This window comes from Strix aluco, chromosome 2 (assembly GCF_031877795.1).
Source record: "Strix aluco isolate bStrAlu1 chromosome 2, bStrAlu1.hap1, whole genome shotgun sequence".
Classification (NCBI taxonomy): Eukaryota; Metazoa; Chordata; class Aves; order Strigiformes; family Strigidae; genus Strix; species Strix aluco.
In genome coordinates, this window is record NC_133932.1 from 78,275,554 (window position 1) to 78,290,912 (window position 15,359).

At 39.2% G+C, this 15,359-nt stretch overlaps 1 protein-coding gene across 4 annotated transcripts in view; it reads right to left on the reverse strand.

The window, feature by feature from the left end:
- Positions 1 to 15,359, reverse strand: part of PCCA (propionyl-CoA carboxylase subunit alpha) — a 289,977-nt gene that overhangs the window by 273,009 nt on the left and 1,609 nt on the right. For 3 of the 4 annotated variants that reach the window (XM_074815376.1, XM_074815378.1, XM_074815377.1), the window contains exons 1-2: positions 5,688 to 5,737; positions 5,524 to 5,592 (exon numbers count right to left, since the gene is read on the reverse strand). Coding sequence is in view for 1 of the 4 variants with exons in the window: in XM_074815375.1 (XP_074671476.1) it covers positions 5,524 to 5,592; positions 5,688 to 5,735; positions 8,856 to 8,933 (195 nt within the window). In the remaining 3 variants the exon portion in view is untranslated. Of the gene's footprint in view, positions 1 to 5,523; positions 5,593 to 5,687; positions 5,738 to 8,855; positions 8,934 to 15,359 lie in introns of those variants that run through there. The other variant, XM_074815375.1, reaches the window with a different exon arrangement.

Consider the following 15,359-nt stretch of genomic DNA (forward strand, 5'->3'; position numbering starts at 1 on the left):
AATACAATAACACCTGAAGTCTTAAGTGACTGACAGAAAAAAAACCACTATATTAAAGAAGTATAACTAACTGTCCACTACTCCGTAAAGTTTTAATAGTTTACATTACTTTCCCATGGGATTTTTTCAGTCATTTATAGTTCATTGCTTCGTATGGCTATAGAGTCCCTGCTGTGTTAAAAAATGCCAAATAAAATTATATCTCATTCACTGCTTTATGCTATACCTTCTTTTGTTCAGATCCAATTAGTGAAAGCTTGTTCTTCATTTATCATACTTTTAGCTGATTACATTAGGCATTACAATAGTTCTCTAGCTTTCCTTGACAATGTTTGCACCATCAGTGTTACATTTATGGTTGAGGAGGCTCTTTCATCTTAACCCTCTATTCCAATCAGTTCAGGGGGAAAAAGTACATACGATTACTCTTGTTCAGCCGGAACTTCTTCGCTTGTTTTCTCATCCCAAAAATAATTCCACCAGATGTTTTAATTAAAAAAATTTCCAAATTCTATTAGTTCTTCCCCACTTTACCTATCCAAGTGTAAAGAATTAGTGTTTTGCAAGCTGAACTCTGAAGGGGGGGGGGGGGAAAATCAGCATTTCGAACAGCATACAATTTCAGATGTAGATATATTCAAATATAACAGATGTAATAAAAATTATTAGCCAGGATTTTCAAGACCCTAAAAGCATCTGTTATGACCTACTTTTCTGAACATACTCAGTAGCACATGAGCAACTGTATGCTCTATGGGGGTCTCAGTAGCCATTTTGTCAGGCTGTTTTCCCCAGTCAGCACAATTATTTTGCTTCAGGACAGTTGTTAAAGCAGCAACTTCTCTTCCACTGCACAAATAACTTCAGACAATCTTTTTTCCCAGTTCACACCCCCTCCCACCTCCACAAAGGTAAATGTAATTGTCTTGGTTTTGGCTGGAATAAAGTTAATTTTCTTCCTACTAGCTGATACAGTGCTGTGTTTTGGATTCAGTGGGAGAATAATGTTGATAACACACTGATGTGATGTTGTTAAGTAGCACTTACCCTAAATGAAGGATTTTTCCATTTCCCATGCTCTGCCAGCGAGAAGGTGCACAACAATCTGGGAGAGAGCATGGCCAGGACAGCTGACCCAAACTAGCCAAAGGGAAATTCCATACCACAGAACGTCATGCTCAGTATATAAACTGGGGGGAGTTGGCGGGGGGGGGGGGGGGCGGCGGGGGCAGATTACTGCTCAGGCATTGATCAGCAGGTGGTGAGCAACTGCACTGTGCATCACTTGTCTTTTCTTGGGTTTTATTTCTCTCTCTTTGCTATATTCCTTTTCATTGTAATTACTTTTATTGTTATTATATTTTATTTTAGTTATTAAACCATTCTTATCTCAACCCACAATTTTTACTTTTTTTTTCCCCTGATTCTCCTCCCCATCCCACTGGGAGGGGGGAAGTGAGCAAGTGGCAGCACGGTGCTTAGTTGCTACCTGGGGTGAAGTCATGACAGTAATCCAATATCATTTAATACCATTTCCAGCTACCTGTAACTTTGCATTAATACACAAACATCCAGAAGTCTCTGAAGTCACCCATCTCCTTTTAAGGTTGGTTAATGTTACCTTCCTTATCACCTTAACAATTTTAACCCTCAGGAATCCTTGCACAAAACAATATTTTGTTCTTTGTATTTTCCTTCTTCAGGTAAGCTTTATTTGGCTCTTGACAGGTTGTTCAATTTTTGACACATTCCCAATTTCTAACAGCCCTTTCTGCTGCTTTCTGCTCATAACAGGAAAGCTTTAATTTATTGAAATGTAAATTCCGTTGTACTGTTATAGTCTAGTTACTAGTTCTATATATTAATGAAAGGTATGTCAAAATTAATATTGCTCTAACAGCATACTCAAGATACTTGCCATGGTGCTCCACAGAAACCAAGTCTGAAAAACAAGTAGTAATTTCACTGAAAATCTATATGTATTTCAGCTACTCCCACCACCTCTATTCAGCACTGTAAACGCCACAAGGATTTTGGAGAATTTTTAATTTAAAAGTGAAAGAAAAGTTGAATATTCAACAAAAAAAATTTCCAAAATAAAGTTCTAGGATAAGATTATTCATTAGTGAGTCTTACAGTATCTTTATTCAAAGACCAATGATTTTAAGACTGTATATACCCAAGCACCAGTGAAACTTGGGTCATTTATGCATATGACACTGGATGGGGAATAAAGTAGAATCCATTATTGAAGAGCCTGAATTGGTAGATACCTTGTGACTGGGGTTTTTTCCCCTCCCCTTAAATATTTAGTGAGCACACTCAAGGAACCCTGCATCAGTTCAATTTCAGTTCTGTTTTCAACCAGTATGAGAGAAAGGAAAGCCAGAGAGATGTAACAGTCTGGTCTGCCCTCCTATTACAGTTATATCTGTGAAAATGAATTCGTATTAAAAGATCAGGCTACCTGTATTTCAGCAAATAGCTACACAGATAACAGGTAATGTAATAAGGGGCTATTATTACATCTCAAAGGTTACTCTAAGTTCTAAATAGAAAAGTTATCTACTCCTATTAATCCTATTTCTAAACACTTTAATAAAAATATTTTTGTAAACCATCCTGACCTACTCTAGTCACTTAAAACCAGGTCCCCCTATTTTTAGTAAAGAAACAGCTTTGAGATGGGCAACTGGTTCGGCTGCATACCTTTACATTTATTTCTGCCTTTGGTACAACGACCATCATCATCAGGGTAGCTGCCTATGATACTTATTACCTTTCCAATACAAGTCTTGAAGGAGTGAGAGATGTCTTGCTTAATCCTGTCAAGCACAAAATCAAGAGGACATTCACAACTCTTCTACAGCATCCCACCACTAAGCAAATAGTTTTTGCCTAGCTACATAAGGACAGAAGTTACTTTGGCAGGTTGCATCAGCTCCCAAGTTTGATTTCAGTGTTTGAGATCTTGCTACCACTGGTATAACCAAGGAGGCAGCTGTTGATGGAACCTGAACACAAATGAACAACACAGGGCAAAAATGATTTGATACTTTATCGTAAGTAACACAGTCAAAGACTTTGGCCTCTGAACTCATCTACCAAGACCATCCAAACTGGCAGTCGCACACATCACTGCAATGGCCAGGTCATTCCCACAATCAATGAATAACTGGAGATATCCAAGTCACTAAGACAGATGACATTAGTTGAACTATTTCCCAGTGTAAGCACCCAAGGTAGTGATTGAAGGATGTATGATGGGCATACACAACGTATGTATAATTTGACAAAAAAAAACTAGCTTAGACTTAATACCACCACCCTATTTTAAGCACACAGAACAGCACTTCAAGTAGCCTTTCTCTCATTTTCCTTTAAATAATTGGATCTTCTTCAATGCACACAGCTAATGCTTAACCTTGTACAGATAGGTTTGATTGGTTTTTAACTAAGGATCCAAAGAGCTAAGCAGACACTATTTCACCCTTACAGCATTTTGAGACTCATCTCTAGTCCATGAACTCAAAATGTCAGCGTCTCATTTAATACACTTCATGTTATCTTTACGAACTGTTATGACTATATTAATGCATTTCAGAGATGGCAGCTTGGATTTCCTTTCTCTTATGAACTATTACAAATTAAAGACCCTATTTGTATTTTAAAGCTAAGACAGCACTGTACACTGAAGCAGAGTAGACATATTTTCAGCTTCCTCTTTGTAATGCACTATTTGTACTCCCTTCCCTAAGGTCATGAGTTGTACTTTTTCCTGCCAATCTTATTCCCTCATTAGGTTCTTCAATCTTGATTTTTACTTACTACTTTAGATTTTTTCACAGTCTCCAGCTCACAGCAGAGTCCACACAATAAACAAAGTTATCCAGACACACTGGAGAGAAGATCAATTCATTTTCTCAAGTCTGTTCTAGACTGGCAGAACATGTTTTCTTTTTTTAAACAGCTTAAGTCTACTTTCAGAATGAATTCTTGCCAGTGAACAAGGCTGTGCAGTGCTGCTAAACAGCAAATCCATTTATCCTAACAGCAGATACCATATACGTAAGATGGAATACAAGTACCCATCAACATGCTTCAGTTTTACTAGAGCAATCGCAGATCATGCCGAGTAGGTTGTATTCATATCCACGTAACCCTTGGCTTCCAAAAGAATTAGAATTTATCATGATGTCTGCCACCCATGCATTAAGAATTCATTTCACAGTCCATTGAGCACCTACAAGCTACTATACTCTCCCAGTTATGGCTACCAGCTAAAATCCAGACCAAGTATACTCTTTATTCACCTCAGAAAGAATTACTTGGCATAGAAACCCAGCAGTAGGGCATTTTTCCTGTCTCAGAAAATCCAGTTTCAGTCCCTTGCTCTACCTACAGCCTTTTTATATGAACTGAGCCAATCATGTAAGAATAGGACCACAAAAGGACTTGGACAAAAGCGCTGTCAAAGTCCAAAACTCCCAACAGTTCTCACCTTTCACTTAACGGTGAAAACACCCATGTTGTAACTACTTTCACAGATTCCATCAACCATGCTTCAGTTTTTCAATGTTGAGCAACCCGCCACCTATATTCACAAGTCCTGTTCTGCATAAAATACACATTTTTTTTCCTGATAGCTTGTCTGAGGGATGTCTATTAAATCATTACGCGCAGTTTTAACTCCCTTCCAGATTTCAACAAACTACTCCAGGACATGGGGGCACTCCCAGTCCTTTCTGCTATAGCAGTTCTTGCAGGCAAGGAATAATACTATGTTCTCTCCAGTCAACAAGGATATACAAGTATGACTACACTTGCTGTTATATCACAAAGGAAACAATCTTCCTATTCTTCCTACAAGCAACTTAAAATATTTTTAAAATAGACAAGAAACTACAAAACCTGAAAACAGGTGAGTAGCTATACAAGTACCTTACTTGTCTAGATAGCCATTTTACCACCTTCCTGCCATGCTGCTGAATATTCAAAGCACCTCAATATCCTCATCAAATGCAACAGCAGCTCCAATAGGCCTGTTCAGCACACCTGGTAGGAGAGGGCATTCCTCTGGAAAGTAGGAAGCAATGAATTGGATTCACCAGGCACAGAAACAATTTATACCGAGTTCTATACCATCTCCTAAGATCCGCTTTTCATAGCCTTTTTTGCGTACGTCAGCAAAACAAAATTCAGGTTTCACTGCTACTCTTACACTTGGAACACTTACCTACCAGGTGTCACTGTCTAGCCTAAACTAGGGAAAGAGCAAGGTAACATTTAGACGAGCAAAACACAGAAGAGTTCACACAAAAAACATGCTAATTATTTGTTCAATCCTCTTCCCTCTTGGTATCACCCCTCCTTTCAAGCACATGGAGGAAAAGAACATACACAAAGATACTTCAGAATCAGCAACATGCCCACCCACAGTAATCAACAAGCCTACATAAGAGTTGCAAGCCTTGTTGAACTACCAAGAATCCCATCTAGCATTTGAATTCAAGTAGTACTTACAGCATTGGCATCAACATCACTGTGTATGGCAACTGTTCTAATCCCCATCTTCTTACATGTTTTGATGACCTACCACATAAGAAGTGACAATTATCAATATTTAAAATACCAATAGTTTAAGAATTAACTACAACAAGAAAAAACTTAGAAGACTACATACTTACTCGGCATGCAATCTCTCCTCTGTTGGCAATAAGGAGTTTCTCAAAAGTCTGAAGGGAAAAAAACAGTAAGAATCTTGAGATGAACGACACACAAGCTTTTCTCCCTCCAGAAACATGCATTCTTTCCTCCTCCACTTTCACTAAACCCCTGGTTTCTTCATGAGCTTGTAACTCTGAGATCACCTACTTTTAAAAGGGTTCTGCTGATTGAACAATGATGATATAGCATAAACAGTATGCTATACTAGATCTACCTAGCACACACACAGGTTCAGAAGAAAAAGGTGTTGACTATTCACACCAGTATTCCCTGGATCTCCTTACCATGCACTGTGCAGAAACTAGAATTACAGAGGCTCTAGGAGCCAGTCAAGTCCAGAGAAGAGACATGCTGGCAGGTACAGTGGTCAGTGCCTCTAACCAGCACAGATGACCTGGAACACAATACTCATCTGTTATGGGAGATGTTTAAAAGACATTCCAAGCATAAGGAGGAGTGGTTCCTCTCTGCCTAGGGCATGGGGGGCAAAAGACCAACACTCCCACCCTGTACAGGCGTGCTTGCTGAGTTGGACTAGTCTTGCCCCTTCCTGTAGCTGAGCTTTATGTGAGGAACCTGACAAAATCCTACAATGCCATGGCGACACTGTTACACACTCAATACTAAGCAGCAATCAAAGTGCAACAGAACAGCAAATCAAGTTTACTAGACCCCTGAAATTCACTGTCACCTTTCACACTGGAGTGCACTTAATATTGTAAATATACCTTCAATACTGCTATTGTGCCTTTAAGAAGGGGATAACAAGCTGTCAGAAGTCAGTAAGCCTTACACCCTAGACAAAAAACTTCCCATTTAGAAAGAGTGGGGGAGGAGCAGAGTTGCTCAGCATAAAAATCTCATTGCTGGGATTAAGGGTTATTGCTGTCACTGGCCTTGCTACTAAATACACAGGTGTGCTTTGATACTGCACCTGCTTGGTTGTAAATACAGGCTGCCACTGAAAGGGACAATCCTGCTTTAAACACTTACCCTACTGCTTTCCATGCAGCAGACCTAGCAGGGATGCAGCTTCAGGACACACCAGTTCACCACACTAATCAAGCAGTTCTACTCTGCCTCCCACACTCCGAATCAAAAAGCAGGATAGGGAACCAGCAGGACTCCCCTTCAGGGGCAGCCTGCAGTCATACCAGGTGCGGTTTATCAAACTATACCCCAAGCCATTTGATAGCTATTCTCCCTCCCCTACACCAAACAGCAAGTTTTCATATGGGCTGCAGGGAGAGGAAGTATTGCCACTGCAACAATGAAACTGTTTGTTATCTCCATAGTCATTAATTTGCTGCAAAAGCCCAACAGGAACTGCTATTGACAGACTAGGGTATATATTGCTTGCTCCCCTACTCCAAAGACATACTCGAGGTGCCCTTGACCAAATTTGTTTCTTCAAAGTCAGAGCTGAGCTGGCATCACATGATCAGTTTAAAAATACTACCATGTGATAAAAACGTACAGAAATTAACTGATAAAACCCTCCAGGTAACAGCTGCAGCAAGCTTCTATGGTAAATTCAGCCCAATCTGCTGAGGAATGCATACCACTGCCTAGTACACAGGCACATGCACAGTCCACTCACAAGACAGATGTTAAACATCTTTAAGCAAGCTCAATTATCATAAGTACAAATACTGTGAGAATACCAGAAGAGCTAGCAATTTGTTTGGAAAGCTTTTTTAGCTGGGGACCTGGTCTAAAACCCAGTGCAAAAACTGAAAGGTTTCCAATATGCTTACAGAAATTGTTCTGTATTTCAGCATTCTAGGTACCTGAAGCTTTTTAGGCATACAGATTTGAGCAGGAATAAAAACAAAGCTCCCAAATACTTGGCACTGAAGAGTTTAATGACTCAAATACTTCATCAACTAAGTTCTTGGGATATAAGGGTTGTTTTATTAATCAAGTATGGTCACAGTGCAAGACAAGACTCTCAGAATCAAGATGTTAAGAACATTTGATATTCGTTTTAATTTTCTAATTCTGCAATAAAGACACTAACAGGAAGAAACTGGACTCTTGCTCCAAGAGTCTCAAATCCAGCATGTAAAAAAAAAAAAATTCACATGCTGCTTTGAAGTAACTTGCAGCATTTCTTTTTTATGTCTATTCCACTAATTAGCTTTAAAAGGTCTCATATGAAAGTCTTGTCATTACAAAGACAGTGGAAGGGGCAATGAATGGAAAAAGCATAAAAGCTTAAACTATCTGTAATAGGCACTAGCTGGAATGACATAGTTCCTAGATTAGAGAAACCAAATACCCAATTACATTGTCTAAACATAACTATGCCTTCAGAAAAGGAAGGGGACCTTGATTAAGCAAGGACCTTAAGAATACAGATTTCTTCAGAAGACTTCTTTTTAAGCCACAGTTCTAGGTACATATTGTTTTTCCCTGTTTTCTAATACTGTTTCACTCCTGGTTAATTGCTTCTACCCTGGTATATAAGGGCAAGCCTATCAGCCCTGAATTGTCAGCATTCTTGCCCTTCAATATTAGCGTACCTTCAAGCCACATTATTTTTCCAAGTGTGTTACTTTAGAGGCCATGCCAAGACAATCTCCCACAAGAAAAGTTTTTCTTGGCTCATAACCGTAAACTGAGATTGCTACTGCACAAATCCCAAGATAAGGATTTACTATTCTCTGCAGGCCTTAAAGGCCCATCTTTATCCAAGCTCTAAAGTTCTCACTGCTGCATCAGATCATCTAACAATCATGCTGCCACTATTGCATACTCTTCTTTCCATGAAAAGCTTTTGGCTAGTCTAGCTCCCAGATGTTTCAACAGGCCTATATCTCCCACACCATGCCAAATATTAATAGCCGTTTCATAGTTATAACAAGTTCAGGCCAGTATAAAACTTTCCCAAGCTCACAATCACATATCCAGCTTAAGGTATGCACTTGAGAAGTATACTGCAAAAGCAACTTCCTTTTTGGTTTAAAAAAGGAAGAAAAACATTCTATTAAACCAGTGACTATACACAACTTGTACGAGGAGAACTACCATTGTTAGTAGCAGCACAGGGGAGAGGATAGCTTTAAAAGCCAAGTGTCAGTGATACAGTAAAATCTTAAAGAGAAAACATGCACCATATTACTTACCTTTTCATTTGGATCATACACAGAAGAATACAGTTTATGTGAAGTTACAAGGCACCATCTTGAACACAGTGTTTCACACTACAGAAGAAAGAGGGAGTTAAACATTTTTCTCCTGCTACAGTATTCCAGCAAGATAAAAACAGTTCATATACTGACATCTTGAGGAAACTCTTCCATATCCTTCCATTCCCCCACCAAGTGGATGAAAGCTTATAAAGATCTGCCTTCCCCCAAGCACAAACCAACAAACGGTAACCAAAAACAATTCAGAAGCTTCAGATACAAAGTCATTAGCTTAGGTATAAATTATTTTTAATAAACCCTCCATTATAACATCTTCTTTCCTTCTTGTTCCAAGAAATACCTACCAAGAAGTTCTCAAAAGGGCACACATGCATTTGTCTGTACACACTGTGGGTGGGGAGAGGCCTTCACTGCTAGGGAGCTGTTGGGCATCAAGCAGGTAAAGAACTGGGTCAATATGGAGAGCAAAAGCAGAACAGACTTTAGATGCTAGTTCAGCTCCCAGTCTTCCCTACCACAACCCCTGACAGCGGTCTGAGGAAAAGAGGCCTCTTTCTCCTTTTCTCCAAGACTTCTGCTCTGAACCAACTTCTACAGAGACAGCTCCTATAGTTTAACAATTTTGCATGGTATGTCAGGAAAAAGCAGCATACATGTGCTATTTCTAAGCAAACACGATAGATGATACAACAGATCTGCAAGTGTATCAAGGAGATTCAGACAGGTAGGTCAATTCACAACATAAGGGTAGCTACAGTTAACTGTAAACAAAAATAATCAGACACATGAATGATTCCACACCAAAGTTGAATCAATACAGACAGCTCTGGGAGAACTACGCTTGCTCACCCAGTTGGAATCAAAAAGACTGTAAAAAGCCTTAATACTGAATATTGTCTAGTAGGAAGCACAAAACAGCAGTGACTGGCAACTGCCAGAACTTGGAACCTGTCAATTCTGCCTAAAAGAACTATTTTCAGAAATTGCAGCAATCTGAGGAAGTAATAAAGTAAAGGCTCTCCTGTGAGAAGATCGGGGAAAAAAAAATGCATACTGACTACACTAAAAAGGAGGACAAAAAATAAGAAAGTATATGTTTATATAAAGAGATTAATTAAAGAATTCATCTGCCCCTTCCCCCGCTATGTCTAGTGAACATAGAATTTTATCAATTTTTCAATTATCTTAAGTTTACTGTAAGCTCATACTGGCTCTGAAGTACCAGTGGCTGGTAGTAACTGGAATGAGAACACTCCCTACACAGTTCTGATCTAGTTTGAAGATACTTTCCATGTTGCATCACAGAAAGCAGAAACTAGCCAAGGACTGGGAAGGACGTCACATTTGTAATGCAACTGATATTATAATGTTATAAAGGAAAAACAATGTATTTCAACACAAGTCCTGTTAAAGAAAGCCTTAGAGCACAGACACTACCTTATGTCAGCTCAGACCGAGCTTCATGAGTAGAAAGCTGCTACAGTTTCACAAACCATTTAAATGCCAATCACTAGTGACAGACATAGCATACACTGTCCCAGGTAATCCAGATAAACTAAATTATTCTGGAACAATACAGATATTCTTAATTATTCTGGAAGAGTCAGTGGAAAGCAACTGTTCCGCCCTGTTTCACACGCAGGGTTTTTTCTCTCATTCGTTTTTTTGTTTTGGTGGGGTTTTTTGCTTCTTTCGTTTTTTCATTTCACTCTCCAAAAACAAAACCCAGAATGACAACCTGAAATGCAAATCATCTGATGTGCTGCAACCAGAACCACCAGAGGGTTTCTTTTTTTGCAGGGGTACATTATTCTTCATCTGAGGACGTGATAGTACAAGCTGTTTCAGGCATTACAGAGGGAAGATACGGTTAAGGACAGAATTCTACCAACTGCAACCACACCTACCAGCCAGTCATTACGCCAAGTTTACACCAAGACTCTTACACCTTCAGTGACCGTACTGCAGTCTAGATCCTGTCAGAGGAAAGAGCAAGGATGGCTATAGCAGAAGCAGCAGAATATACTCTCCTGCTCCAGAGTACACACAGTTAAGCAGATTGCGTCCCTTTCCTCTCAAACACTATTGACAAAAGTGCTTGTGGGACCACAAATAGTCCGAAGAAGGTCATACAGGACACACAAAAAAATCTCCACTGAGTTAATATTATTCATTGAACAAAGTGCTTGTTAAGGGTCAGTGGGGCTAATCTAAATACTTGCAGTTAGCTGGGGGGGGAAGGGGCAAGGGACGAAAAGCTTCTGAACTTGTAAACACCTTTTATACAAAGCTAGTTTTGAATGCATATGAGGAGCCAGAAAAGCTATGCCACAGATGGAGACTGGAAGGAAAGGCTATGATGGGAAAATTAGTTAGCATTAAGTTTCAGAATCTTAGCCATGTGCCGTCTTGAAAAAAAGCCCTGTTCAAGCGTTTTATACAGAAAGAGTAAAGGTACCAAGCAATTAAAAAACTGGAAAAGCATTAAACCACACTCAGCTCTGTTTTTACACTACAGAATTGGACAGATTTCACATAAAAATCTTGTAATAGCCTAACCTAATTATGCAGCTATGTTTAAAAACTTAACTACCTCCTCTCACACACACACTAAAATCACTTAGAGAACCACGTTCAGCTCTGAATTGAATACATGTGGGGTAATTTCCTAAAACAAATCAAGCCCATTGCTCAACTCAGATGCAGAATTCCAACTCTAATTCCCAGTTCTGGAAAGAAAGGGTTGTGGGGTTTTGTACGTATCTATACCAATACACACTAAGGTTTAAAAGCTTGTATAATCTAGAATCCACTTCAAGAAAAGTCTTTTTAGATGTCTGCTCCCAGCCACTATGAGCAATTAAGTACTTAAAAATAAACAGACATGTTGTAAATAATGCACAGCTAGGGCCACAAAGGAACACTGCTAAATTGCCATCTCCAAATCAGCAGCTACTCAGGTGTCACTTACCCCTGGGCTTCCAAGCTCCTGCTATAGGTAGGTTCATTAAAAGCTACACCAAAACCTCCAAAGAACTCTCCAACCACCAACCCAGCCAAGCCAATCTAACCCTCAAGCTACATTTTTAACCAGCTGCCTCCCCAAAACCACATGTGTTCTATTATACCTTACATAAAAACATATTTCAGCTCAGAACACAGCCCAGAGAGCTCAGCTTGACCTAGTGACATTTTTGTACCTTGCAAAACTAGGAGAGAGCAGTATAGTCATTGGGTATAACCTATTTTCGTCATCACTTGTTACTTCAGTTTGATAAAGCTTTTAACTCTTTAAAGCTCAAAAATGCAGACTCTTCATTTATGAGAGCTCAACTCCAGATTTCTGAGTTTGGCTTGGAGTTTCCCACCTCTACGGAATCCTCAAATAACAGCTAGCATTAGTACTGTATTTTGAAAAACCATCCTGTTTTATCTGTTAATTGCACAATAGCCAAACTGAGCTCAAAACCTACGAGCTGTAACAGTTATAAAATAAAAATCCAGCTACACAGTAATTTGTAGAACGGTAACTCATCACACGCTGCCACTTTGAGGTCTAGCAGAGAACCTCCCAGGGACCCGGTGCAGCCCTAAGAAACCTCTTCAGGTGGTTTAAGGACACAGCACACAACAGCAAAATAGAAAATTAGCTTGCTATTTAGAGATGGCTTACATGTGTGTTTGTAAAGGTTTATTATGTCCCTTATCGAGGAAAGATATTTCCCTGTCATACTGGTCATCTTGTAAATAACCTGTTGATACTGAGCTTTACAGGCAGAAAAAGGTCTCAGTGTTGAAATGGAGATGCACAGTTACAGATTCCAGGCAGGAAAGGCATCATATACTAATGTTTGCTTTAACAAGTCTAATACGGGAAGGAATGTATACTTTAGCATTACTAAAAAAATACAGTAAGCAATGCCCAATAGTAACAGCTAGAGTAGCATACTTATTTTCACAAGCCATAAATTCTACCTCTTCCACCCTCCACTAGCAATCCTGCTAAGATTTTTGCCCCTACACTTTCAGAGATTCAAGTTTAAAACAGCATGAAAATAACCTCTTTATATTTGCAGCGTATTTCCCATTAGCCATAAGTATTCCTGAATAATTGTAAACATGAAGAAAATGTCATTTGCTTCCATATTTTGATTAAACAACAACTGTTCCCAAATCTTTTTTTATTTGAACTCACTTGACATCCTAATCCCATTTATGGGCCTCTACTGATAAGAGTATGTATAAAGCATATAGGAAGCAGCATCTGCAAGACTTTTAATCTGTAAGGCTGAAAACGTAGCTTATTAATACAAGATTGTACAAATCTTGTAAACAGGAAAGCAAGCATTACACTTCTGGTTTTTTTTTTTCCTCCAGTGAAGCACTTTCCCTTTCTTTGTACTCCCTGAAAGAGTGCTGAACAGTCAAGCACTTGGAACTGTAAGAAGTTCCTCCTGAAGCCAACTGCAAAGATGTAGTATAAGGTTCTGTAAGGTACGCTGTACTGTACATAACAGTTCTTTCACTCTTACCAGGTTTGAGAACCACCGGCAATTCTAAGAGAAAGAAGAGAAAATTCATTTTTTGTATTTGCCAACACAGCACACAAACTACAAACAAGGAAACACTCACCCACCTAAGGCTTTCTTTTAAAAAAAACCTAAATCACCCACGACCTTCTCCTTTGTGCCAGTCTCAAAAATCTGTATAGTCACACAGTGAACCAGACCAGGGAAGACATCCATCCTGAGAAGATACTCACACAGGGTGGGAAAAATGTGTTCTCAGTCAGCTTTCAGCCCAGCTTATCCACTTAGATATTCAAGCAGCAGTGCTGGCACAAGCTGGAGGGAGACAGGAGCTCAAAAGGAATGACCTGTGATCAAGACCTAGCAACCGCAGAAAGTTGGAACAGTTTCTCAAGACAGCTTGAACAGCTCCAGCAAGGCTAGCACCTGCGAAATAGGTCACAGCACTGCAACAGTCATGCAAGAACCACCAATGCAAGTTTGGGACAGACAAAGCAACTAGAAAATTAACACACATACAGAGTGTTTCAGAACGAGACTGACATTTTTTACTCAATGTGAACTTTAACGAACTCTTAACTTTTTCTGCCATAACTAAGACTTGCCCATTGTACATGGCACAGAATGCTTTGCCTACACAATTTAAACAGCAATTCCTGGGAGCAAGAAGAAAACTGGAAAAGTCTACCTGTAGTATGCTTCAAGGGTGCTTGTAAGTACTAAAATCTGAACTCCAGAAGTTTAGGGCTACATTCATCTCCACAGATTGGTGACCATTTCAATTCTCTTCCCTAAAGGCAAATGATACCAATCTTGCTATTCCATCAGCCCAATGCTTCTGTGCTCATAAACAAGGGGAAAAACATTTCCTTGGAATAACAGAACATTAAAAATAATGTCACAGAAGAGAGCAAGGAGCTCCCACTGTACAGATAACTTCCATGACTTAAAAATGGTGGGTTCATAGATAACAACTTAGGAGGGCACAGATGGCAGAGAAACTTTCCATACATTTAGTTCAGTGGTTAGAAAACTAATCTACACTGATAAAATCTGTATCGGCAGTTTACTCTTGATTTCATGATGTATAGTATTTATCACTTTCTTCTACATTATTTCAAACAGTCTGACAGCTCTCTCACAAGAGTTTCAAGACTGAAATATCAAAAGCCATCTTTCATCCTCATTCTGTAACTACAGCCTTCTCTCAACATCAGATTTTCTCCCAGCGCCAGAAGTGCAAAGCACTCTAAAAAGTAATTTTGGTTATATTCTAAACAGAACCAGTTCTGCATAACAGCTAAACAGAAGTGCTAAGCATTAGATTAGAAATGCAGCAATGAGTTGAATCCCCAGCTCGGTGTTTTTGCACTGTCCCTTCTCAGGTCCTGTTTACTGATTCTCACATGAGAGAGGCAAAAGAAGTTAAGGACAACTCACTAGCTACTAGCCCTTGCAAAAAATGTAAGGGCTCCAAGCACATTAAAGTCTGAAGACATCAATTATATTATTTGCCTATGTTAGCAAAATATAAAAGAATCTATGAAAGTAATTCTCATGCAAATTTATTAAATGTTTTCCGATATACTGATGTCTCAAAGGTGACTTTGATACACAGACATTAAGGGCTAGAATTCACTTCAGTTGAATGTCACAAGTCACAAGCTATAAAAATACTTTGTTTTACAAAGGTGTCATTCATGTAACATTTTTGTACTGTTTACACTGATGCAGTCAGACCACACCATTCAGATGTTAGAAGGAAGGAGATGGAGTAGGCCTTTCACAGGGAGGCTCCAAAGGACTGACCTCAAAAGTCTTTGGACTATTTAGTGGGAAGAACAGAAGTCTTCCACATCTATATACACATACACGCGTATACAGCTACCAAAAATAAAGTCTTCAAACATCAAGAGTCCTCTGCTAACTCCAAATCATTGTCTCCACCCAA